General features: G+C 36.4%; 1 protein-coding gene across 1 annotated transcript in view; it reads left to right on the top strand.

Moving 5' to 3' along the window:
* BAZ1A (bromodomain adjacent to zinc finger domain 1A) overlaps window positions 1-23,689 on the top strand; it is a 96,105-nt gene that overhangs the window by 34,318 nt on the left and 38,098 nt on the right. The window contains exons 3-11 of the mRNA XM_007464812.1: window positions 1,229-1,372; window positions 4,095-4,196; window positions 10,850-10,937; window positions 14,929-15,063; window positions 15,869-15,965; window positions 16,766-16,932; window positions 18,857-18,952; window positions 19,649-19,787; window positions 21,101-21,247. Coding sequence (XP_007464874.1) covers window positions 1,229-1,372; window positions 4,095-4,196; window positions 10,850-10,937; window positions 14,929-15,063; window positions 15,869-15,965; window positions 16,766-16,932; window positions 18,857-18,952; window positions 19,649-19,787; window positions 21,101-21,247 — 1,115 coding nt within the window. The remainder of the gene's footprint in view (window positions 1-1,228; window positions 1,373-4,094; window positions 4,197-10,849; window positions 10,938-14,928; window positions 15,064-15,868; window positions 15,966-16,765; window positions 16,933-18,856; window positions 18,953-19,648; window positions 19,788-21,100; window positions 21,248-23,689) is intronic.

The raw sequence follows: 23,689 nt of genomic DNA, 5'->3' as shown, positions 1-23,689 counted from the left end.
TTCAACATCTTTATTGGAGTATAATTGCTTTACAATGGTGTGTTAGTTTCTGCTTTATAACAAAGTGAATCAGTTATACATATACATATGTTCCCATATCTCTTCCCTCTTGCGTCTCCCTCCCTCCCACCCTCCCTATCCCTCCCCTCTAGGTGGTCACAAACCACTGAGCTGATCTCCCTGTGCTATGCGGCTGCTTCCCACTAGCTATATGTTTTATGTTTGGTAGTGTAAATATGTCCATGCCGCTCTCTCGCTTTGTCACAGCATGGGCTTTTTATTGCCGTGGCTTCTCTTGTTGCGGAGCATGGGCTCTATGTGCGTGGGCTTCAGTAGTTGCAGCATGCAGGCTCAGTAGTTGTGGCTCATGGGCTCTAGAGCCCAGGCTCGGTAGTTGTGGCACAGGGGCTTAGTTGCTCCTCGGCATGTGGGATCTTCCTGGACCAGGGATCGAACCCATGTCCCCTGCATTGGCTGGTGGATTCTTAACCACTGCACCACCAGGGAAGTCCCTGGAGTCATATATTATATGGCCTTTTCCGTCTGGTTTCTTTAATTTACCATAATGTTTTAAAGGTTCATCCATACTATAGAGTGCATCAGTATTTCATTCCTGTTTTTTTGCTGAATAATGTTCCATTGTATGGCTATAGCAAATTTAAATTATTTATCAGTTGAAAATTGGCACAGGAAAAATGAGATTGAGAAACATTTCAGTTGTGGTGAGTGAGTCTGAAATTGCAGCCTATAAAATCCAGATACAGCAGGCAGAGGTAAGGGAAGCCAAAATAGGGTAGAGTTAGTGAATAGGAAGCTTTCCAGAGATCAGAAATCGCAATATAAGTTAGAAAGAGAATAAAAAAGGTTATGATCAGGAGAATTTCAGAATTTAAAGTATTGAATGCTTTGAAAAACTCTTGTAAGGCCTAATCTGTATAATGAGATATTATGCCAGTACTTGATCTTCTAAACAGTAACTTTAGTGATGAATATAATTGCTAAGAATCGTGATAAATTGACTTTTAAAATAGTCTTGTATTGTGTTAAATCGTAGCTAACCTTTACTTAAATTGGATGTTACAGATTTTCTCTTTTATTAAATTGGTTATAGTAATCAGCCATAGTTTCTACAAAATTGCTTTTCATTTGTTCAAAATAGATTGCTCTGAAATGTTTGATTATAAAATGTCAAATGATTTGCATTTTTAAATGTATCATTTTCTTTCAGGTTACAGTGTAGGATTTTGGAAGTCCTCCCTCCATCACACCAAAATGGTTTTGCTAATGGACATGTCAGCAATATAGATGGAGAAACTATTATCATCAGTGATAGTGATGATTCAGAAACACAAAACAGTTCTTTTCAAAATGGGTAAGTGATTTTTAATAATTTTTAAAATGTATGAATTCCCTGGCTGTCCACGCTTTCACTGCTAAAGGCCCGGGTTCAGTGCCTGGTCGGGAAACTGAGATCCCACAAGCCATGCGGCACAGCCTAAATAAATAAGTATGTATGTATTTATTTATTTATTTATTTAAGTAAGTATGTATGTATGTCAGATTGGGTACTGATATCCCATTGAAATAATTTTTTCTCTTCCTTTCTAGTCATACACTGGTATACTATGCATCTAAACAATATGGTTCAACAACACCTTAGAATTTGCAAAAACTGACACTTACCTAGTTAATTCGTCAGCTGCACAAGAACAGTTGAAGCTCACTTCATTCAGTTATACATTCCACTTTTGTTTACCTGGGAAAATTCATTCTGTCCTTTATTATTCACTTTATGGTGCATATAATAAAGAAACTCTGTCAGTTTCTGAGATTTAGTCAATTGACAGCTTTGGTCAGCTGAGTGCTCTTGGAGAAAAATCATATAAATCCATATAGATTGGCACTGTCTGCAGTGTGTGCACTGTATTTATATCACTTTGACTGTATCTTACTTTCATTACCCAGTTGCCCAGTACTCCTCTTTATCATCCTTTCATATCATTTTCTTCTCTATAACCCCCACTTACATCCCCTTTACATATACGATTGCATTCACAGAGGCAGCTTTTCCAGAATCTAACCACTTCTGTCTACTGCCACCACTACCCTCTTAGTCTGTACTGCCAACATTTTTCTCACTTAGTTTTATTGCATTAGCTTTCTAACTGGTATCCCTGTTTGCACTCTGTTCCCCTCATCCCAGCCAGAATGATCCTTCTGAAGTGTAAGTTAAATCATTATCACCCCATTATTCAAAATCCTCCAGTGTCTTTTTTCTTTTTTTAAATAATTAATTAATTAATTTTTGGTTGCATTGGGTCTTCGTTGCTGTGTGAGGGCTTTCTCTAGTTGCAGCGAGCAGGGACCGCTCTTTGTTGCGGTGTGCGGACTCCTCATTTTTGTGGCCTCTCTAGTTGCAGAGCACGGGCTCTAGGTGCGCGAGCCTCAGTAGTTGCAGCACTTGAGCTCAGTAGTTGTGGCGCACAGGCTCTGTAGTTGTGGCACACGGGCTTAGTTGCTCTGAGGCATGTGAGATCTTCCCGAACTAGGGATCAAACCCATGTTCCCTGCATTGGCAGGTGGATTCCCAACCACTGCGCCACCAGGGAAGTCCCTCCTCTGGTGTTTTTACTCAAAGTAAAATTGAGAGCCCTTAATGATAACCCGTAGTCTGGCCCTGCTGCTGCCTCTCTGACTGAACCTTCCTCTTTTTCTCCCTGTTTATTCTGCTTCTTGTGCAAACCATGCATGCCTTCCCCTCAGGACCTTTACACACTCTTTTCTCTCTTCCTTTAAAAACTCATTTCCCCAAGAGTTTTTTCATGGGTTGCTCCCTCATTGTTTTTAAGATTTCTGCTTAAATGTCAACTTCTTGGAAGGCCTACCTGGTCAATTTATCAGGGATCATCACCCTATATGAAACAGAGACCTTTCACTCTGCACTCTGTTCCCTTCATAGCACTTAAGACCTACCCTGTCGTCTATTTTGTTTGTCTCCCCACTGTATTTCTGTTTTGTTCGCCAGTGAATCCTTATTCTTTAGTCTTTGGCACATTGTAGGCTCTTAACTATTTAGTGAATGGATGGATGAATGAATGAATATACCCTCAAAAGAGAAGAAAAAATGAGAAATTGGTAGGGGTGGGAATTAAATGTGTAGCTACTTTGCTAGTTCTTGAAACAGGGTAAACTACATTATCTCCACTTTTGCTCTTAGATTACATAGCTAAAAAAGGTTTAAAAGTAAATCCAAGAGCTATTTATAAATTTATCTAACCTAAACTGGATAGTCTGCTTATTCATCTGGAGTTAATTTCTTCACCCAAGGAAAATTTATTGAATGAGTAATTAAAGTACCTACCCAACATAAAATAGTGCTTTGTGCTATTTTGGCTAATAAAATAGTGAGGCAGGGGCTCCCCTGGTGGTGCAGTGGTTGACAGTCCACCTGCCGATACAGGGGACACAGGTTCGTGCCCCGATCTGGGAAGATCCCACATGCCGTGGAGCGGCTGGGCCCATGAGCCATGGCCGCTGAGCCTGCGCGTCCAGAGCCTGTGCTCCGCAATGTACGGCAAAAACAAACAAACAAAAAAAATAGTGAGGCATATCAGTAACTTATAAAATCATAATTAAAATTAAAATGCATTAGATTCTGTTATAGTATGTCCTTAGAAACTAGATTTCATGTAAAATATGTTTCCAAACAAATTTTTTTTAATTTTTTTATTTATTTTTGGCTGTGTTGGGTCTCTGTTGCTGCATGCGGGCTTTCTCTAGTTGCAGGGCTACTCTTCATTGTGGTGCGTGGGCTTCTCATTACAGTGGCTTCTCTTGTTGCAGAGCATGGGCTCTAGGCACGTGGGCTTCAGTAATTGCGGCACGTGGGCTCAGTAGTTGCAGTGCATGGGCTCCAGGGCGCAGGCTCAGTAGCTGTGGCACACGGGCTTAGTTGTCTGCGGCATGTGGGATCTTCCTGGGCTAGGGATCGAACCCATGTCCCCTGCATTGGCAAGCGGATTCTTAACCACTGCACCACCAGGGAAGTCCCCCAAACAAATTATTAACTTATTTTGTGTCTTTGCTCTTTTTAGGAAGAAGAAAGATACAGTTGATCCCTTGTTATTCAAGTACAAGGTGCAACCCACTAAAAACGAATTGTATGAGTGTGCTATTGTTAAAGCAACACAAATCAGGTAAAATTCCATATCTTCTGTATGGTAGTTTAAAGTAGAATAATTATGTTCAGTTAAGGAGATTTGATGTGGAACAAATGGGTAGTAGCGAGTGATTGCTTCCCTTTTTAAAATACATGTATATTTATATGCTCATAGACTGATAATGTGATTCCTAGTGAACCATGAGCCCTTTGTCTAGTTTAGTAACTAACTCCAAATAGTCTTCACATCTAAAAAATTAAGAAGGATTCTATTTATGAAGCACTTCTCATGAGAGAAGTCAGTTTTCAAAGCTGAGAAACCTGGTGCTTAGAAGTACGTCACATTTGTAATATTATGTTCATTAGACACAAACATCTGATCAGTCTCTGCCCATTTCTGAGGAAGTTTAATAACAAAAAATGAGAATGTTTAAAAATTCCTGTTTGTCAGGAATAAAGACAGAGACCTACTGGAGAACAGACTTGAGGATATGGGGAGGGGGAAGGGTGAGGTGTGTTAGGGCGAGAGAGAGACATGGACATATATATACTAACAAACGTAAGGTAGATAGCCAGTGGGAAGCAGCCTCATGGCACAGGGAAACCGGCTCGGTTCTTTGTGGCTGTCTGGAGGGGTGGGATAGGGAGGGTGGGAGGGAGGGAGACAAAGAGGGAAGAGATATGGGAACATATATATATGTATAACTGACTCACTCTGTTATAAAGCAGAAACTAACACACCATTGTAAAGCAATTATACCCCAATAAAGATGTTAAAAAAAAAAAAAAAATTCCTGTTTGTGACCTAATCAAAAGATAGAGGTAGTCATGAAACAACCTAAATGTCCTTTGACAGATGAATGGATAAAGCAGATGTGGTATATATATACAATGGAATACTACTCAGCCATGAAAAGGATGAAATAATGCCATTTGCAGCAACGTAGATGGACCTAGAGATTATCATACTAAGTGAATTGTCAGACAGAGAAAGACAAACATCATGTGATATCTCTTACATGTGGAATCTAAAATATGACACAGGGCTTCCCTGGTGGCGCAGTGGTTGAGACTCCGCCTGCCGATGCAGGGGACACGGGTTCATGCCCCGGTCCGGGAAGATCCCACATGCCGTGGAGCGGCTGGGCCCGTGAGCCATGGCCTCTGAGCCTGCACGTCCGGAGCCTGTTGCTCCTCAATGGGAGAGGCCACAACAGTGAGAGGCCCGCGTACCGCAAAAAAAAAAAAAAAGAAAAAAAAAAAAGAACTGGCCCTAGGTTACATTGATATATTTTAGGAAAATCCCTGTTGTTGCCTGTTGAGGTTAGTCTCTTAGTCACCTGAAAGTAAGTAGTTGACATCATCAGCCAACTATCAACTTGCACGTAGGATTCAGTCTTGCATTTTGTTTTATGTAAAATAATTTTACTTATTCTCTCATCCCTGTTGCCCACCCCCCACCCATATACTCATGAGTCCAAAGAAAAGTGATAACAATATTATAAATATTGAGTGGATCCTGAGTCAGGTATATTACTTTCTATAAACTGTATGGGTCTGTGCAGTTTTTTGTTTGTTTTTGGGGGCCTATCATTAATGTTAGATCTCTGGAGCATTCTCCACTTTATTGTATATTGAAAAATAGCATTTCCAAGATAATGCTCATGAATTATTCAAACTTTTGAATTTATTCAGTTTATGGGCTAATGAATAGCATAGTTGAGACAACCAATGTTTTCTTTATTCATTGTTGAGCTTTTTCCTTTTTTTTTTTTTTGGTTTTAGTTCAAGATATGTTTTTTATGTAATGTAATTCCCTATTTAATATTTTTCACTTTTCTATTTACTTTTTGACTTATACTGTAAATATAATTCTGCGAGATCTTGGTTACAGTTGTATTAACTCATTTTCTTCTTAATTGGTGAGGCAAAGAATTATAAGGTGGAAAGTTATACTTGATAATAGAAGACTTAAATGACTTGCAGCTCTTTGTTAGCACCAAAAGATAATACTGTTCCACAGATGCAAAACTCCTCAACAAAATACTAGCAAACAGAATCCAACAGCACATTAAAAGGATCATACACCATGATCAAGTGGGGTTTATCCCAGGAATGCAAGGATTCTTCAGTATATGCAAATCAATCAATGTGGTACACCATATTAACAAGTCGAAGGAGAAAAACCACATGATCATCTCAATGGATGCAGAGAAAGCGTTCAACAAAATTCAACACCCATTTATGAAAAAAACCCTCCAGAAAGTAGACATAGAGGGAACTTCAATATAATAAAGGCCGTATATGACAAGCCCACAGCCAACATCATCCTCAATGGCGAAAAACTGAAAGCATTTCCACTAAGGTCAGGAACAAGACAAGGTTGCCCACTCTCACCACTCTTATTCAACATAGTTTTGGAAGTTTTAGCCACAGCAATCAGAGAAGAAAAGGAAATAAAAGGAATCCAAATCGGAAAAGAAGAAGTAAAGCTGTCACTGTTTGCAGATGACATGATACTATACATAGAGAATCCTAAAGATGCTACCAGAAAACTACTAGAGCTAATCAATGAATTTGGTAAAGTAGCAGGATACAAAATTAATGCACAGAAATCTCTGGCATTCCTATATACTAATGATGAAAAATCTGAAAGTGAAATCAAGAAAACACTCCCATTTACCATTGCAACAAAAAGAATAAAATATCTAGGAATAAACCTACCTAAGGAGACAAAAGACCTGTATGCAGAAAATTATAAGACACTGATGAAAGAAATTAAAGATGATACAAATAGATGGAGAGATATACCATGTTCTTGGATTGGAAGAATCAACATTGTGAAAATGACTCTACTACCCAAAGCAATCTATAGATTCAATGTAATCCCTATCAAACTACCAATGGCATTTTTCACAGAACTAGAACAAAAATTTTCACTATTTGTTTGGAAACAAAAAAGACCCTGAATAGCCAAAGCAATCTTGAGAACAAAAAACGGAGCTGGAGGAATCAGGCTCCCTGACTTCAGACTATACTACAAAGCTACAGTAATCAAGACAGTATGGTACTGGCACAAAAACAGAAGTATAGGTCAATGGAACAGGATAGAAAACCCAGAGATAAACCCATGCACATATGGTCACCTTATCTTTGATAAAGGAGGCAAGGATACACAATGGAGAAAAGGAAGCCTCTTCAATAAGTGGTGCTGGGAAAACCAGACAGCTACATGTAAAAGAATGAAATTAGAACACTTCCTAACACCATACACAAAAATAAACTCAAAATGGATTAAATACCTAAATGTAAGTCCAGACACTATCAAATCCTTGGAGGAAAACATAGGCAGAACACTCTATGACATAAATCACAGCAAGACCCTTTTTGACCCACCTCCTAGGAAAATGGAATTAAAAACAAAAATAAACAAATGGGACCTAATAAAACTTAAAAGCTTTTGCAGAGCAAAGGAAACCATAAACAAGATGAAAAGACAACCCTCAGAATGGGAGAAAATATTTGCAAACTAAGCGACTGACAAAGGATTAATCTCCAAAATTTACAAGCAGCTCACGCAGGTCAATATCAAAAAAACAAAACAACCCAATCCAAAAATGGGCAGAAGACCTAAATAGACATTTCTCCAAAGAAGATATACAGATTGCCAACAAACACATGAAAGAATGCTCAACATCATTAATCATTAGAGAAATCCAAGTCAAAACTACAATGCGATATCATCTCACACCAGTCAGAATGACCATCATCAAAAAATCTACAAATAATAAATGCTGGAGAGGGTATGGAGAAAAAGGAACCCTCTTGCACTGTTAGTGGGAATGTAAATCGATACAGCCACTATGGAGAACAGTATGGAGATTCCTTAAAAAACTAAAAATAGAACTACCATATGATGCAGCAATCCCACTACTGGGCATATACCCTGAGAAAACCATAATTCAAAAAGAGTCACGTACCACAATGTTCATTGCAGCTCTGTTTACAATAGCCAGGACGTGGAAGCAATCTAAGTGTCTGTCGACAGATGAATGGATAAAGAAGATGTGGCACATATATACTATGGAGTATTACTCAGCCATAAAAAGAAACGAAATTGAGTTATTTGTAGTGAGGTGGATGGACCTAGAGTCTGTCATACAGAGTGAAGTAAGTCAGAAAGAGAAAAACAAACACCGTATGCTAACACATATATATGGAATCTAAAAGAAAAAAAAAATGGTCATGAAGAACCTAGAGGCAAGACAGGAATAAAGACGCAGACCTACTAGAGAATGGACTTGAGGGCACGGTGAGGGGGGAAGAGTAAGCTGGGACAAAGTGAGAGAGTGGTACTGTATATATGGACATATATACACTACCAGATGTAAACTAGATAGCTAGTGGGAAGCAGTCACATAGCATAGGGAGATCAGCTTGGTGCTTTGTGACCAGCTAGAAGGGTCGGGTAGGGAGGGTGGGATGGAGGGAGACACAAGAGGGAAGAGATATGAGGATATATGTATATGTATAACTGATTCATTTTGTTATAAAGCAGAAACTAACACACCATTGTAAAGCAATTATACTCCAATAAAAACTTAAAAAAAAAAAAGAGGTAGAGGGGAACCTTCAGAGACAGATCAACCCATCATAATATGCCGACCTTATTTGGATCTTGATTCAAATATACTAACTGTACAAATGAAGCCAAACAACTAAATCTGAACACTGAAAGGACATTTGATGATATTAAGGAATTAGTGTTACTAATTTATAATATTTTACAAAATGCTTTGGTGGTTATGTTTTTTAAAGAGCCATTCTCTTTAAAAGATACATACTGAAAAACTTACAGATGAAATAATATGATGTCTGGAATATACTTCACATAATATGGAAAAGAGGAAGTATTTGAGTTACTGATGCAAAAAAAAAAAAAAAAAAAAGATAATACTGTTCCTATAATAAAGAGATGTTAATATTCCTGTAAGGAAGACTTGATATGATAGAGTAGCTCTGACAAGTAGAACTTTCTGCAGTGATAGAAAGGTTATATGTGTGCTGTCCAGTATGGTGGAAATGTGGCTAGTAATAGTGAGGAACTGAAGTTTTAATTTTAATTTCATTTATTTTAAAAAAAACAGAAAAACAAAACAGGGACTTTCCCTGGTGGTCCAGCAGTTAAAACTTCACCTTCCAGTGCAGGGGCTGCGGGTTCAATCCCTGGTGCAGGAGCTAAGATCCCACAAGCCTCTTGGCCAGAAAACCAAAAATATAAAACAGAAGCAATATAGTAACAAATTCAGTAAAGACTTTAAAAATGGTCCACATCAAAAAAGTCTTAAAATATATATATATGGCTAATACGTGCCAGGTAGGACAATACATTTCTTGAGGACTAGTATATTTAGTCAGTAGTCAAAGCATAATTACCTTCTCAGCTACTGTATGGTGCTGGGATCCTTTTTCAGATCCTTTTATTCGTACAGTCCTTCCTGTAGTTTTGGAAAAGAATATATATTTGGGGGAGGGCTGCTACTTAAAAACTCCTATATTGTTTGTTTACTCATAGAAGCTTTTAACTTAGTTTTTTCTTGAAAGGAATACTTTAAATTCAGTTCAAACATTTGCTTTCTTTCCAGAACCTTTCCAGAAATACTTGTGTGTTATTTTTTTGTTCTGCTCTGTGTGTGGTGGTGGTGCTGTTTTTTAATTTGGGAGCAAGGGAAAATGAAAAATAGTGTATTTTTAGAATCATAATAACTCTAATTCTCTTTAATTTTAATCCCATGAATTTGTTGGCTGCCATATAATGTTTAAATACAGAATATTTTAGAATTTGATAAAAACCCATGTTCAGTTCTATTCACAATATCCTTTTGAATGTTGATTTACAAAGTATTATGAGATAATATCTGGTAGTCTACGAATTTTAATTATGTTAAGAATTTTAATGGTGATACTTGTAGGAGTGATCATCTAATTTTATAAAATTTGGTTTACTCTGTGGTATATTTTCCTTGAGGTTTATTTGATTTCTAAGTGGTTCCTAAGCAACAAATGCATATGCTGGGTTTTTTTTTTTTTTTTTTAAAGGTCAAAGTGCTATGGCAGGGGGTGGGGGAAGGAAAGGTATTTTTTTTGTTGGTTTTTTTTTAATTAATTTATTTATTTATTTATTTTTGGCTGTGTTGGGTCTTCGTTTCTGCGCGAGGGCTTTCTCTAGTTGCAGCGAACGGGGCCCACTCTTCATCGCGGTGCGCGGGCCTCTCACTGTCGCGGCCTCTCTTGTTGCGGAGCACAGGCTGCGGACGCGCAGGCGCAGTAGTTGTGGCTCACGGGCCCAGTTGCTCCACGGCATGTGGGATCTTCCCAGACCAGGGCTCGAACCCGTGTTCCCTGAATTGGCAGGCAGATTCTCAACCACTGTGCCACCAGGGAAGCCCCATATGCTGTTTTTGTAATGGACTTTTATGGTAGATCCACTCAAGCTGATTTTATAACATTCTACATAAATACTTCTATTTGAAGTTTCTCGTAACTTCTACATAACTACTATTGGAAAATGAAATTTTCTTCTTTTCCTAGGCTTGAAATTGAGGTTATGCATTCAAAAGAGATGACGGAGTTCAGTTTGAATTCTTTGATACTAACACTTTCTTCTTTCTCCTCCTTTTCCCCTGGTAGCCGCAGAAAACATCTATTTTCTCGTGATAAACTAAAGCTTTTTCTGAAGCAACACTGTGAACCACAAGATGGAATCATTAAAATTAAGGTAATTGGAACAGTGATATTATTTGTTGGAAAGAAGGGGAGAAAAGAGAAAAATGAGCAATGTTATAAAGTTGTAACATTGCAGAAATGTTACTCCAAATTTGGTTGAAAATAGCTCTCTTTTTATCTGGAGCCAGTTTTAGTAATTTTCATTGGATTAAATACTGTTTTTTGCAATTGCTAAAATTGCTAAGTGGGTCAGGTACTTCCACTTTTTTCCTTGTATAAAAAAGATCAACCAGGGCTTCCCTGGTGGCGCAGTGGTTGAGAGTCTGCCTTCCGATGCAGGGGACACGGGACGTGCCCCAGTCCAAGAAGATCCCACATGCCGCGGAGCGGCTGGGCCCCGTGAGCCATGGCCGCTGAGCCTGTGCGTCCGGAGCCTGTGCTCCGCAACGGGAGAGGCCACAACAGTGAGAGGACTGCGTACCGAAAAAAAAAAAAAAAAAAAAAGATCAACCAAGACAGATGAGGATAGAGGGAAAACTTGGAGAAAGAAAAGTTATGGGGAGAAATCCCTGGTGGTCCAGTGGTTAGGACTCCACCTTTCCACTGCAGGGAGCTGGGTTCAATCCCTGGTTGGGGAACTAAGATCCCGCAAGCCACATGGCTAAAAAAAAAAAAGTTATGCGTGTAGGGCAAGTAGTGCTTTCTAATAGTGTAGTACTGGCTCACAAAAACAGATTCAAAGAACAGTGCTAAAATAGATCCTACTAGATAGGAAAACAATATATATATAATAAGAATCTCAGAGACCAATACTAAGCAGATAGATTATATTTTATTCATAACCATTCAGAGGGAAAAAAATCAAGTTTAGTAACCTCATATTGTATACTAAGTAAAAAGTTAAATGGTGAAACTAAAACTGATTTTTTTTTAATGAGAAATATTTAACTCATACTGGGAGAGAGACACTAAGTAAAAAAGCAAAAGAATGGGTTAGAGAGATGTATGCATGTGTCAAAAATCAGCTACTGTATGCTTAAGATTTGTGCATTTCATCATATGTAAATGTTACATCAAAAGAAAAGACATGAAGTAAAAGAATAGATGAATTTACTCTATGTGAAAAGTAGCATTTCAAATCTAGAGACCAAGATAGATTATTTAATAAATAGAACTGGGACCCTTGGTTAACTATTTGAAAAAATAAAGTTGGGTCTAACTCCAAAAAAAAACAGGACATGAGATAACTCTTAATGTCATTTATGCTGAAGTACTTAGAAGGAGCAGTAGAAAAGAAGTACCAAAGATGAGATTGATTTGACAATATATACTTATGTAGGTTTAAAAATGTCATGAATATATTTCAAGGGCAAGTGCTGAAGGAAAAATACTTTCAGTGAATACAGTGAGGAGCTCAAATCAATTATAAAACATAAGCACCCCATTAGAAAAATAGACAGACATGATCAAACTTCACAGTGGATGAAGTATTAAAACTTGAAAACACATAAGATAGAATCATCTGAAAGAAATAATTTTTAAAATATTTGTCTTTGATAAGAGAACATAATTTAAGCATTCTGTCTATATAGTATTGAACAGGTAGCCATGTAGAATGATGCTTGCAAAAAGTTGATTTAGATACTTTTGATAAGTGGCTAGAACAGTGCCTGACACTTGATAGGCAGTTAGTGAATATGTGAATAGTTGCATATGTGTATCATAAATAGCCAGCCTAACTTTCTAAGATCTCTTACACATCAGTGAACAAAAATAACCTAATTAGGGAAAAAATGTTGAAGGACATCAGCAGTTATTCACCAAGGAAAACAAAGTCAGGAAACATGAAAAGAAATTCAACTTTACTTAATAAATATTGAAAGTTAAGGTGACAGTAAGCATTTTTCTCTTAGAGTGTAATGAAAGATGGTTAGTGGATATTCTAGTATACTTGCACACACGCACACACCCCCTCAAAACAACGAAGTTTGGGGACTTCCCTGGTGGTCCAGTGGTAAAGAATCCGTCTTCCAATGCAGGAGACGCGGGTGCTATCCCTGGTCGGGGAACTAAGATCCCACATGCCGCGGGGCAACTTAAGCCCGTGTGCCACAACTACTGAGCCTGTGTGCTCTGGAGTCCACGAGCCACAACTAGAGAGCCTGTGCACCACAATGAAAGATTCTGCATGCCACAACTAAGACCCGACGCAACCAAATAAATAAATAAGTAAATAACAACAACAAAGTTTGATAACCTGTGTGTGAGTGTAGAATGTTGTTATGAGTACCTGCAAGAACACAAAGATGTGGTATTCTTGTTTATTGTGTGTGTTGTGTTTGTGAATGAGGACACCTTGGCAATTAATATATTAAAACCTATTTTGACCTTTTTTGGGTATTTGAGAAGAAACCACCCTTTCATACTTAAAGGGCAGTTCTCTACATTCACAGGTTATTTAAGTGGGATAGTAGACAGCCATCTTAATGGAATTTATTTTAATGTAAAATCTTAATGGACTCTAGATTTACTCTCATGGCCAGAACTGATTGACTTTTAGGTGTTAACAGCTATGTTCTACCAAAAGTAAAAATATTATATAGAAAATTGAATTCCAAGTAGAAGCATTCCTATTTTGTTAATAACTTAAAATTTTGTATCATCACATTTTCTGTATTTCTGTAAATGGCATTTTTTTTTGGAGAGAAAGAAGGAGTGATGATCTTGGCCGTTAGACCAGAAGTAATCTTCAGAATTGCTTAATCAAAAATAAGAAGTTTAGGGACTTCCCTGGTTGTTCAGTGGTTAAGAACCCATCTTCCACTTCCCTGGTGGTGCAGTGGTTAAGAATCCACCTGCCAATTCAGGGGACATGGGTTTGAGCCCTGGTCCGGGAAGATCCTACATGCCACAGAGCAACTAAGCCTGTGCACCACAACTACTGAAGCCCACGCGCCTAGAGCCCGTGCTCTGCAGCAAGAGAGGCAACCGCAATGAGAAGCCCACGCACCGCAACGAAGAGTAGCCCCCACTTGCCACAACTAGAGAAAGCCCACGTGCAGCAACGAAGCCCCAATGCAGCAAAAAATAAATAAATAAATAAATGATTTTATTTATTTATTTATTTTAAAAAAGAATCCGCCTTCCAATGCAGGGGACGCAGGCTTGATCCCTGGTCGGGGAACTAAGATCCCACATGCCACGGGGCAGCTAAGCCTGCGCACTCTAGAGCCCACACACCACAACTAGGGAGCCCGTGCTCTGGAGCCTGCGCACCGCAAGTAAAGATCCTGCATGCCACACCGAAGATCCTGCGTGCCACACCTAAGACCTGATGCAGCCAATTAAATAAATAAATATATTTAAAAAAGAAGTTTAGAGTTGGACATGGATGAAAGGTGAACAAGTTCCAAATATGAAGTAGAAGGAGAGAAACTCTTAATTTTAGCAAATTATCCTAGAACCACACCACTCATGGTAAAGATGAGGTTGACTTCTCCGAACATAAATTTTGAGTTGAAACTTTATAGGAATTGATCAATATTTCTGCTTTTATCCAGACCAGCTTTAAAATTTGATACATAAAGTATCTAAGTTATCACTCCAAGCTGGGGGGGAATACCTATTCAGCAGTTAGAAATGGCTAAGAATATATTGGTTTAATACAGTGGATTTTTTAATATTAAATATATGGATTTTTTATTTACATAGGAAATCTCATACAAAATTAGTCAAATGCAAACAAAAAAGATTATTGTATAAATGTAATTTTTGAGATAGTTTTAGAATTCAGGAAACTTGAAGCATTCTTGAGTACTTTATGGTGAAGCAATCCTTTGAATTGTTTTCTTTATGGTAAATCTGATTAATTATATAGTTTTTTAAAGGATCAAGAAATAAAATATATGTTACTGCATAATACACATAAAAATTCCAATGGTTTTGACCTGGTCTTTAACAGTAATCATATGACATGTTAGAGCTTATCTATATATGGTTTACTAATGTGTTATTATTGTACCCTGTGTCTTTTTTTAATGAAGGCATCATCTCTTTCAACATATAAAATAGCAGAACAAGATTTTTCTTATTTTTTCCCTGATGATCCACCCACATTTATCTTCAGTCTGGCTAACAGAAGAAGAGGGAGACCTCCCAAACGAGTATCTGTTAGTCAGGTAAGTAGAGAATAGATAAAAACTACATTGTAGTTCTTAATAAAACTAACCACAATTAAGAGTGGGATTTGGCTCCCTTCCCCTCTGTAGCCTGTAAGAAGGAACACATTCCTTCACACACAGAAAAGGTGTGTACTGTGTGTTAATAACTGCTTAGCAATGAGGCTTGTAGAAGTTTCAAGTGTGAATTAGACATGATTCTCATGCCACAGGGATTTTATACTGAAGTGGAAGCAAGCCTGTAAGCAATCACTAAAATGTAAAGCAGAATGAAATACAGGGAATAAATTATGGAACTGAAATGTAAAGATCATTTAAAAGATACGAGATAATGATATCACAATTAAGCAGGCTAGAGACCTTAATTTCCCAAGAAATAAAGTAAAAATAAACTTTTGACATGTTTAATATTGGCTACAAAAATGTCTCTGACATGTCTTTTCTCTGTCTCTTTCTTATTTGACATCTACACCATCTAGTTTATAAAGTACCCTGGAAGATTTTTGTTTGTTTGTTTTTCTAATGCATATTTTTAAGGTTCCTCTTATATATTACTGGTTGTTTTTCCTGGGAGGTTTTTATACTAATTTGTAGAACTATAGGATTAACTCATATTCTATATGTTGCTATGATTAGAGTTAATAAATGTTCAGTTATACTTTAAATAAAACCTTAGTATAAAGTATAATTGAATTTTTTGTTTTTTATTTTTACTGTAAGAACAAAGCAGACCATCAGTTTACAACTTTAGTGGCTCTACAACTTTAGTTTTCTGGGTTTTTGTTTTTGGTTTGTTTTTTTTCAGGAGGACAGCATTGCTAATAAACAGACTGTTGCAGGTTATAGGAACAGAGCTACTAAAGAAAGAGACAAACTTTTGAAACAAGAAATGAAGTCACTGGGTGAGTTTTAATGTAAAGGATATACCAAAGATCTTGGCAAACAAAACAGGCTTAATAAATGTTAGTTCTCCAATTCCTTCACCTTCATTTGTTGTCTGCCTTCTTAACACCTTTTTTCTCTCCAAAAACTGTTAGTTATAGGAAAGAATATTTCTTTGTGCCCAGGCAGGGGGTGTTTCTAAAATGGCATATTTCTGTTTTTGTTTTTCTTAAGCATAGTGTTTTTCCCTCAGATTATAATTAATTTCTTTACTAAATGAGACCTCTGTTTATCTCTTAAAACAGTATTTCAGGGTATAACATATCTCCTGTTAAACTGACCTAATGCTAGATGAAGCACAAGTTGGCAGTTTCTAGGGCTTTCAAACAGTTTGGGGCCATTTTTGTTTGATTCCTACAGCCTTATAAAAAAACATTGCTTTCCAAATGTGACTGTACGCAGGAATCACTTATAAATCTTACTAAAATGAAGATTCTAAATTAGTAGACCTGGGTGGGAAAAGAGATTCTGCATTTGCAACAAGGTGATACCTTGCTGCTGGTCTTAGGACCACACTTTGAATAGCAGGGCTTTCAAAGGCAGGTATATATGTTTGTCTCACTGCAGTAGTTTGTCTTAAACACAGCCAACTTGCTCTTCCCATTTTAATCACTTGCCGACTCCCTTCAGGAATTTACAACCCCTGGGAGTCTCTCTTGATCTCATTTAACCTTAAGATATTTCAGGTATTCTTTTGTTACATTAAAAAAATGTGTTATTTTCTGTCTGTGTACCTTTCTAAGTTTGACCTTCTCCACAGCTTTTGAAAAGGCTAAATTAAAAAGAGAAAAAGCAGATGCCCTAGAGGCAAAGAAAAAAGAAAAGGAAGATAAAGAGAAAAAGAAGGAAGAATTGAAGAAAATTGTTGAAGAAGAGAGACTGAAGAAGAAAGAAGAAAAAGAGAGGCTTAAAATAGAAAGAGAAAAGGTATACTCAAGTATATTAGTTACACCCTCCACAGATAGTTAATAGTATTTTATAAATTTAAATTCATGGTTAATTTTTCAAATGCTTTTATCACTTTCAGTTACATTTATAGTTGTGCATAGAGCACTGATAAACAGTACTGGTTTATCTCCCTTTTGCTTTGGAAGATTTAATGAATGATAAGGTTCAACATATATGCATGCCTTTACACCTCAAAGCCTCTTCTAAAGTACAATTCTAAAGTTGATTTTCTTCATTATTTAGACTTCCATATTTAGGGAAGACAATATATGTAAAACTTTCAAAAGTAAAATACATCGTTAGAAAAGTACAGTAAAATACATGATTAATAAGAATTAGTGCAGTGTTCCTATTCTCCTTAAAGAATAAGGTATCTGTGATAATAGGTATTTCAGCAAATCTTTGATTATAATCTTCAGTGGTAGATATTCCTTAGAGAATTCTATAGCTAGTTTCTTCTAAAGTCAGTCATTGCCATTGGTTTTCTGGGATATTCACAAGTACCCTAGGTGTTACACATTGTGCTCATTTAAATTGCATGTGTTTCTTGAATTATTTCATATAGCCCCTTGGGTGGGAGTAGGGAGTGTCTGATACATGTTTACTCCAGAAAAATGTAGAAAACAAGGAAAAAAAGCCACTTGTAAATGGTAACATTTAGAGATAGCATCGATACTTTGATTAATTTATTTCTAGTCTTTATTCTGGGCCTTGAAGAATAAGATACAGTATTTATAATTTTGTATATATATTTTTTGTTTAACATTATAAACATTCCATCATGTTATTAAATAAACTAAATAAGTGAGGTGGAATTTTTAGTGACTGCATATAATCGTTAATCAAATAGATATAGGTAAACGTTTAAAAATTTTTGCTCATAAATAATGATACTTTGTTCAAATTTATGAACAAAAGTCTTTCCTCTTTTTGGATTGTGTCTCTGGATAAATTTGTAGAACTGAAATAATAGGTCAAGGGTAAGAACATTTTTAAAACTTTCTATACATGGTGGACATAAGTTGGTTTGCCAGATGTACATATGTATATTCACTTAGCAACAGTGAATGAAAATACCCATCTCATTACATCCTGCAAGAATTATTTGTGAGGAAGGGGAGCTTATTTCAGCAGACCGCTCGAAGCACAGTTAATAAGTTCTGTAACTATCTAGTTGTTTCCTATTAAATTTGATAAGTGTATATCTGTTTATTTTCAGTGTTACTAAATTTCAAAGAAAGAATATTAACGTATATTAAACATATATATTATTACATACATTAACATATATTTATTGGAAATACTTATAATAAAATATTTTGTTTACATTTTGCTTTATTAGAGACTTTTTAGGGTCAGTATTTATCTTGCAGTTTCAAATACCAGAAACAAGAAGTAAGGGTTTCAAAAGACCAAGTGAGCGAAAAGTTCACCCGTTGTATACTGTCCCCTCTCTGTGTCTCTAGGCAGTTAGTCAGGTTTAAATGAATCTTGAAAACAAATGTATTACAAATATAAGGGGAGGTTTTATTTTAGGTACTCTAATAACTTCTTACCTCTTTAGTTAAGATCTAATTGGTTTAAAGTAGAGGGAGAGCTGCTATAGACAGGGTTGGATTGAATTAATATTTATCCAGGAGCTGCTATGTGTTGAACATTTTTCGTTTTTGTAGCAGTTATGTCAGGCAGGCATTGTTTTCATCAGTGGTTTTTACACTTTAATGTGCATCAGAATCACCAGAAGTGCTTATTAAAACATCAGTTGCTGGGTCCCAACCCCAGAGTTCATGGTTCAATAGGTCTAGGTAGGGCTCAAGTAATTGTATTTCTTACTAGTTCTGAGGTGATGCTGATGCTGCCTTATAAATTTCTTATAAGAATTTTTATTAACCTTTTGTTTTAGGAAAGAGAGAAATTGCGTGAAGAAAAGAAAAAGTATATGGAATACTTAAAACAGTGGAGTAAACCTAGAGAAGATATGGAATGTGATGATCTTAAGGTATGAGCATGTTCTGTGATGTTTCACACATCTGTGTAACAGAGGAATAGCCAGTTGAGCAAATGCTTATATTTAGAGTTCCAAAGTAACATTGTTAGTATTTTATAACAAGCTTTGATAATGATTCTTATTCTGTGGAAATAGTTGGTCATCTGTGCTATCCTTGGTAGTCCAGTACCCACCGGGGCCAGGCATACATTTAGTTTGATTGCTAGACAAAGATTCTGCTCATCTCCAGAAATAACCAAAGTATCCAAACCAAACTCGTTCATCTCGGTTTATAAGGAACCATTTCTAAGTCAGTAGATGATGGATTAATTCTGTTTCATATCCTAAGGAAAATACTGCATTGAAGATCATATTGACATGGCTAATGCCTTGACCTCAGAATCTAGGTTAGGAGTCCTTCTTAACTAGGAAAGGTAGTCAGAAGTATAGTTCAGCCTAAAGTTATGTTCTTAGTTTGATGAAGGAAAAAGTCCCTAGAGACTGTGATTTAGTAAAGTTGGAATAAAGCCACAGCATCTATAATTTTTAAAGTTCCAAAGGGGATTATGATAAACATCCAGTGTTGAGAACCACATGAAATAATTCTTTACATGAAATTATTCTTTTAGGTAAAGAGTATATCATATCTATCTTTTAGAATTTCCTGTACTTGGTTCAAATAGTTATATAAATTGTTTAATCTTGCAGGAACTTCCAGAACCAACTCCAGTGAAAACTAGACTACCTCCTGAAATCTTTGGTGATGCTCTGATGGTTTTGGAGTTCCTTAATGCATTTGGGGAGCTTTTTGATCTTCAAGATGAGTTTCCTGAGGGAGTTACCCTAGGCAAGTGCTACTGCTGTGTTGTTCACGCTAAAATTAGTGGCTTAAAGGAACAAGTTATTCTCTCTCAAAGTTCTGTGGAGTCACTGGACCCAGCTGTCCAGTCCTTTCTTGGGGTCCTTCGTGTGATTACAGTCAGACAGTGGCTGGGACTGGAGTCATCTGAAGGCTCACCTGGCTAGATGTTCAAGATGGCTTCTTCACACACGTGCCTGATGCCTCAGTGCTCCTCCACATGGCGTCCCACTCCATCAGAGTAGCCTGCACTTCTTATGTGGCAGCTGAGTGCTCCAAGAGTCTGGAAGCAGAAACTGCCAGTTTTCTTAAAGGCCAGGCCTGGAACTAGCAAGCCTTACTTCTGCCATATTCCATTAGTTAGGCCTGCTGGGATTCAAGGAGGCAAAGGAATAGACTCTACTTCTTGAGGGTGGCATGGTATGTAAGTGCAGGGAGGGGAGAAATTGACAGCCGTATTTGGAGACAAGTTATTGCCTAACTTTAATTTATGATTCTGTTTTGCCTCTGCACTTACATACTATTACTTTTTATTTACATCATTTATAAGAGCTAAATTAGTATGGGAAGGGCTTTGGATCCCATTTTAGATTTTTAGCCGACCAATAGCAAAATAATTTTCTTAAGATCCAAATAAAGATTCTCAAAGACAGAATTATAATGCCACTCTTATTTTAATAAGAGTAAATTCTTCAGGAGGGCTTTCACATTCCCTCAGTTTTTCTTGATGAGCTAGGTGAAGCGTGAATCATTGTGCCTTACAGATCAAGAAGGTCTAAACAACGCTGGTTTAGGTAAGAAGTTTAGGTTAGATGAATTTGATGAGAAACATGTATGACTTGAACACAATTTTAGGATTACACCTAATGCTGATGATTACCTCTTATGTGCACTATTTGGTAAACAGTAATGTCCCACATAGCTCTTCAGAACAGCGGGACAACAATAACAAATCTTTGGCATTGTTATTCAAATTAGAGTAAAATTATAATTTTTAATATATGCCTTAATTTGCATCTCAAATTTAAACTTAGATGAAATACTGTATCGGTCTACTGAGACTAATTTGGCTTTCTTTGAATGCAGTGATTTTGGCTTATGATTTTATTGTATTTTATTGTAATCATTATAAATTATTTTTGATTTTGGCTTGAATAATACTTGGCTCTACTTTGATAAATGGGCAGTTAAGAAAATAGTTACACAGGCTGTTGTTGATTAAAATGTTTATTATTCCAGTGGAGTTGTTTTTTCAGTACATGACCAGAACTTTAAATTCATTTTAAACATTTTATTCGCAGAAGTGTTAGAGGAAGCTCTTGTAGGAAATGACAGTGAAGGCCCACTATGTGAATTGCTTTTTTTCTTCCTGACTGCCATCTTCCAGGCGATAGCTGAAGAAGAAGAGGAAGTAGCCAAAGAGCAAATAACTGATGCTGACACCAAAGGTCAGAATCCAGTGTTATTGCTTTTGCTGATAGTAGCTTTGTAGTGAAACTAATTTTTGATTAGTTAATTTTTAACTTTACTTGGCTTTTACAGTTATAAAATTACTCGATTTTCGAGTCATATACTAGCAACACATCATCAGTTGTCTTAGAACAACTTTGTTTTCATGTATCCTGTTTCTGATGGCCTTAAAAATGCTGCAGCCCCCACCCCACCAATCTGTCTTGCTTTTTACTCCTTTAGATTTCTCCTGCTATTTAGGAGCATTACAGATTTCATTGACTAGTATCTGTAATTCCAAGAAATTCTACTAAATAGCACTAATTTTTTTCCCCCACCTAAGGAATGACTTCAATTGTTGTTATTAATACTTGAAATTGAAAATATTACCACTGATTTCATTTCCTATCTGACCATTTTTAGACCAGAGTTAAGTAAAATTTAGTTTTTAAATTTCACTAATTGGTTTGAACTAGAAATTTTGCTCTTTAAATTCTATACAGTTAAGTATCTAGAGTCAGCGTGTGGTACATATTAATGTAGGAATAATTCTTGGGGAAACTTTTTTATTTTTAATACAGAGTGGAGTATGTTCACTGTTTTGTTTAGGATTTACCTCAATCAGGGGAATTGTTAAGCATTTATATTAAAAGGTTGATTTGACTTCCTGAATAATGCTCTCTGTGAATTTTGCCACATATGAGATGGGACTATTAAACAATACTTTAGTGTATTCCATAAAAATTTACAATAAGAGATAACTATTTGGAGACACCTTGATAGCAGAATCTTGGTAGAAAAAAATGGGACATTCCTCCATTCAGATAGCATGGTTGCCCATAGATAATTTGAGGTAATTTCCTTTATGCCTGGTCGATGAAGCAATAGGATAATTATGAGTATGTAGACAATGTCAGCTGCCTTTTGATTTTACAGGCTGAGTTCAAGCAAAATATATTCTCTAGCTTGAGTGCTAATCACCATAGGTCCCTTATCAAGGCCATTTTAGCAATGTGGTCCTCATTGTCATCTCAGGTGATTTAGTCAATTAAATGAAACTCTACTAAAGGGAAGACAGAAGGGTAAATCCATTTATAAAACATCTAAAGATTTTCTAATGACAAGTATGAGCACTAAAGATGGATTATCTAAGAGAGACAGTGTAACATATTCATTCTTTTAGCCTTTAGGTTTTCTTAATGACCAGTAACATCACAGTGTTATTGACCAAATTCTGACCTTAATACAAGACATAAAGCTTTTTTTAATTCAGGATTTGAAGCAGGTGAATTTTGTAGTTTTGGAAATCCTGATGACAAACAGTGGAAGTCAAAAGGAAATTGTATTGGAAAATCCGCTAATGTAAAGGAAACATGTATGTAACTGTTGACGTTTGTATTGCCATTATATTTCCTATTCATGATTTGTTTGATCTGCAGTTTTTATAGCTCTACTCCTATGCAGAACTGTCTATAAAGTCTACCTCTGAATAAGTATTGACCATTAAAATAAAGGTTTTAATGCTCCTTTTGAAACTATTTAAATGTTAGGGAGGGAGAAAAAAATACTCCAGGAATTTCACCCTTCTCCCACTTGCATATTATTATTGGCCACATTTTAAATGGTTTTTTCAGTTTCATTAAGAGCCCTAGGCTGTTCCCCCGGATATTTTTCATATGTTCTCCCATCTCAGTAACAAAAAAGCTCTTCCATAGTCTTCCTGAAAGCAACTCAATAATCAAATGGGACTGAATATTCTTTTACCTCCTCTTTAGCTGGTCTTATTATGTAAGGTGTTTCTTGCTATTTTTAGAAATCGGGAAATTGGGCAGAAGGTAAAAGCATGAATTTATCTTAGTGATGAAAAAACTGAGGTTCAGTGCGGTTATTTACTGAAGATCACAAAGATAGTAAGTGACCACAAAGCTAGTAAGACACTGTATATATATGCGTTGTTTCATTTAATCCTCATACCACCCTTGTGAGGAAGATGTAATTATTTTCTGCCTTTTACATATAAAGAAACTTAGTCTTAAGGAGTTTAATTAACTTGCCCAAAGACATTTGGCTAATAAGAAAGTGACAGGATAAAAACTCAGGCACTCTGGCCTAGAGCCTCATAATGACTGTTATATTACCTTATTATATGGCAAAGAAGTAATTATCTGTCTTCAAGAACATCTAATTTCTTTGGTCTCCCTGTTTTTATATCAAATCTTGGAAATTTTGGCCAGCAATTTTTTAACTCTTTTATTAAAAATATCAATTCCTCTTGTTAGTCTTACATCATGAACTTAAATGCCTTTCAAAGTACAGGAAAAAGAGCATTCTCCTTATATAGAATAGTTCTGTGTATTTGCTGAGATGTTATTGTTTAGTGTTGAAATTGTGTGTACCTAATTCTAGATTATGATGGTGATAAATGTATCTGTTTCACATAG

This window comes from Lipotes vexillifer, unplaced genomic scaffold, assembly GCF_000442215.2.
Source record: "Lipotes vexillifer unplaced genomic scaffold, Lipotes_vexillifer_v1.1 scaffold324, whole genome shotgun sequence".
Lineage (NCBI taxonomy): Eukaryota > Metazoa > Chordata > Mammalia > Artiodactyla > Lipotidae > Lipotes > Lipotes vexillifer.
This window is presented reverse-complemented; position numbering and strand designations above follow the sequence as displayed.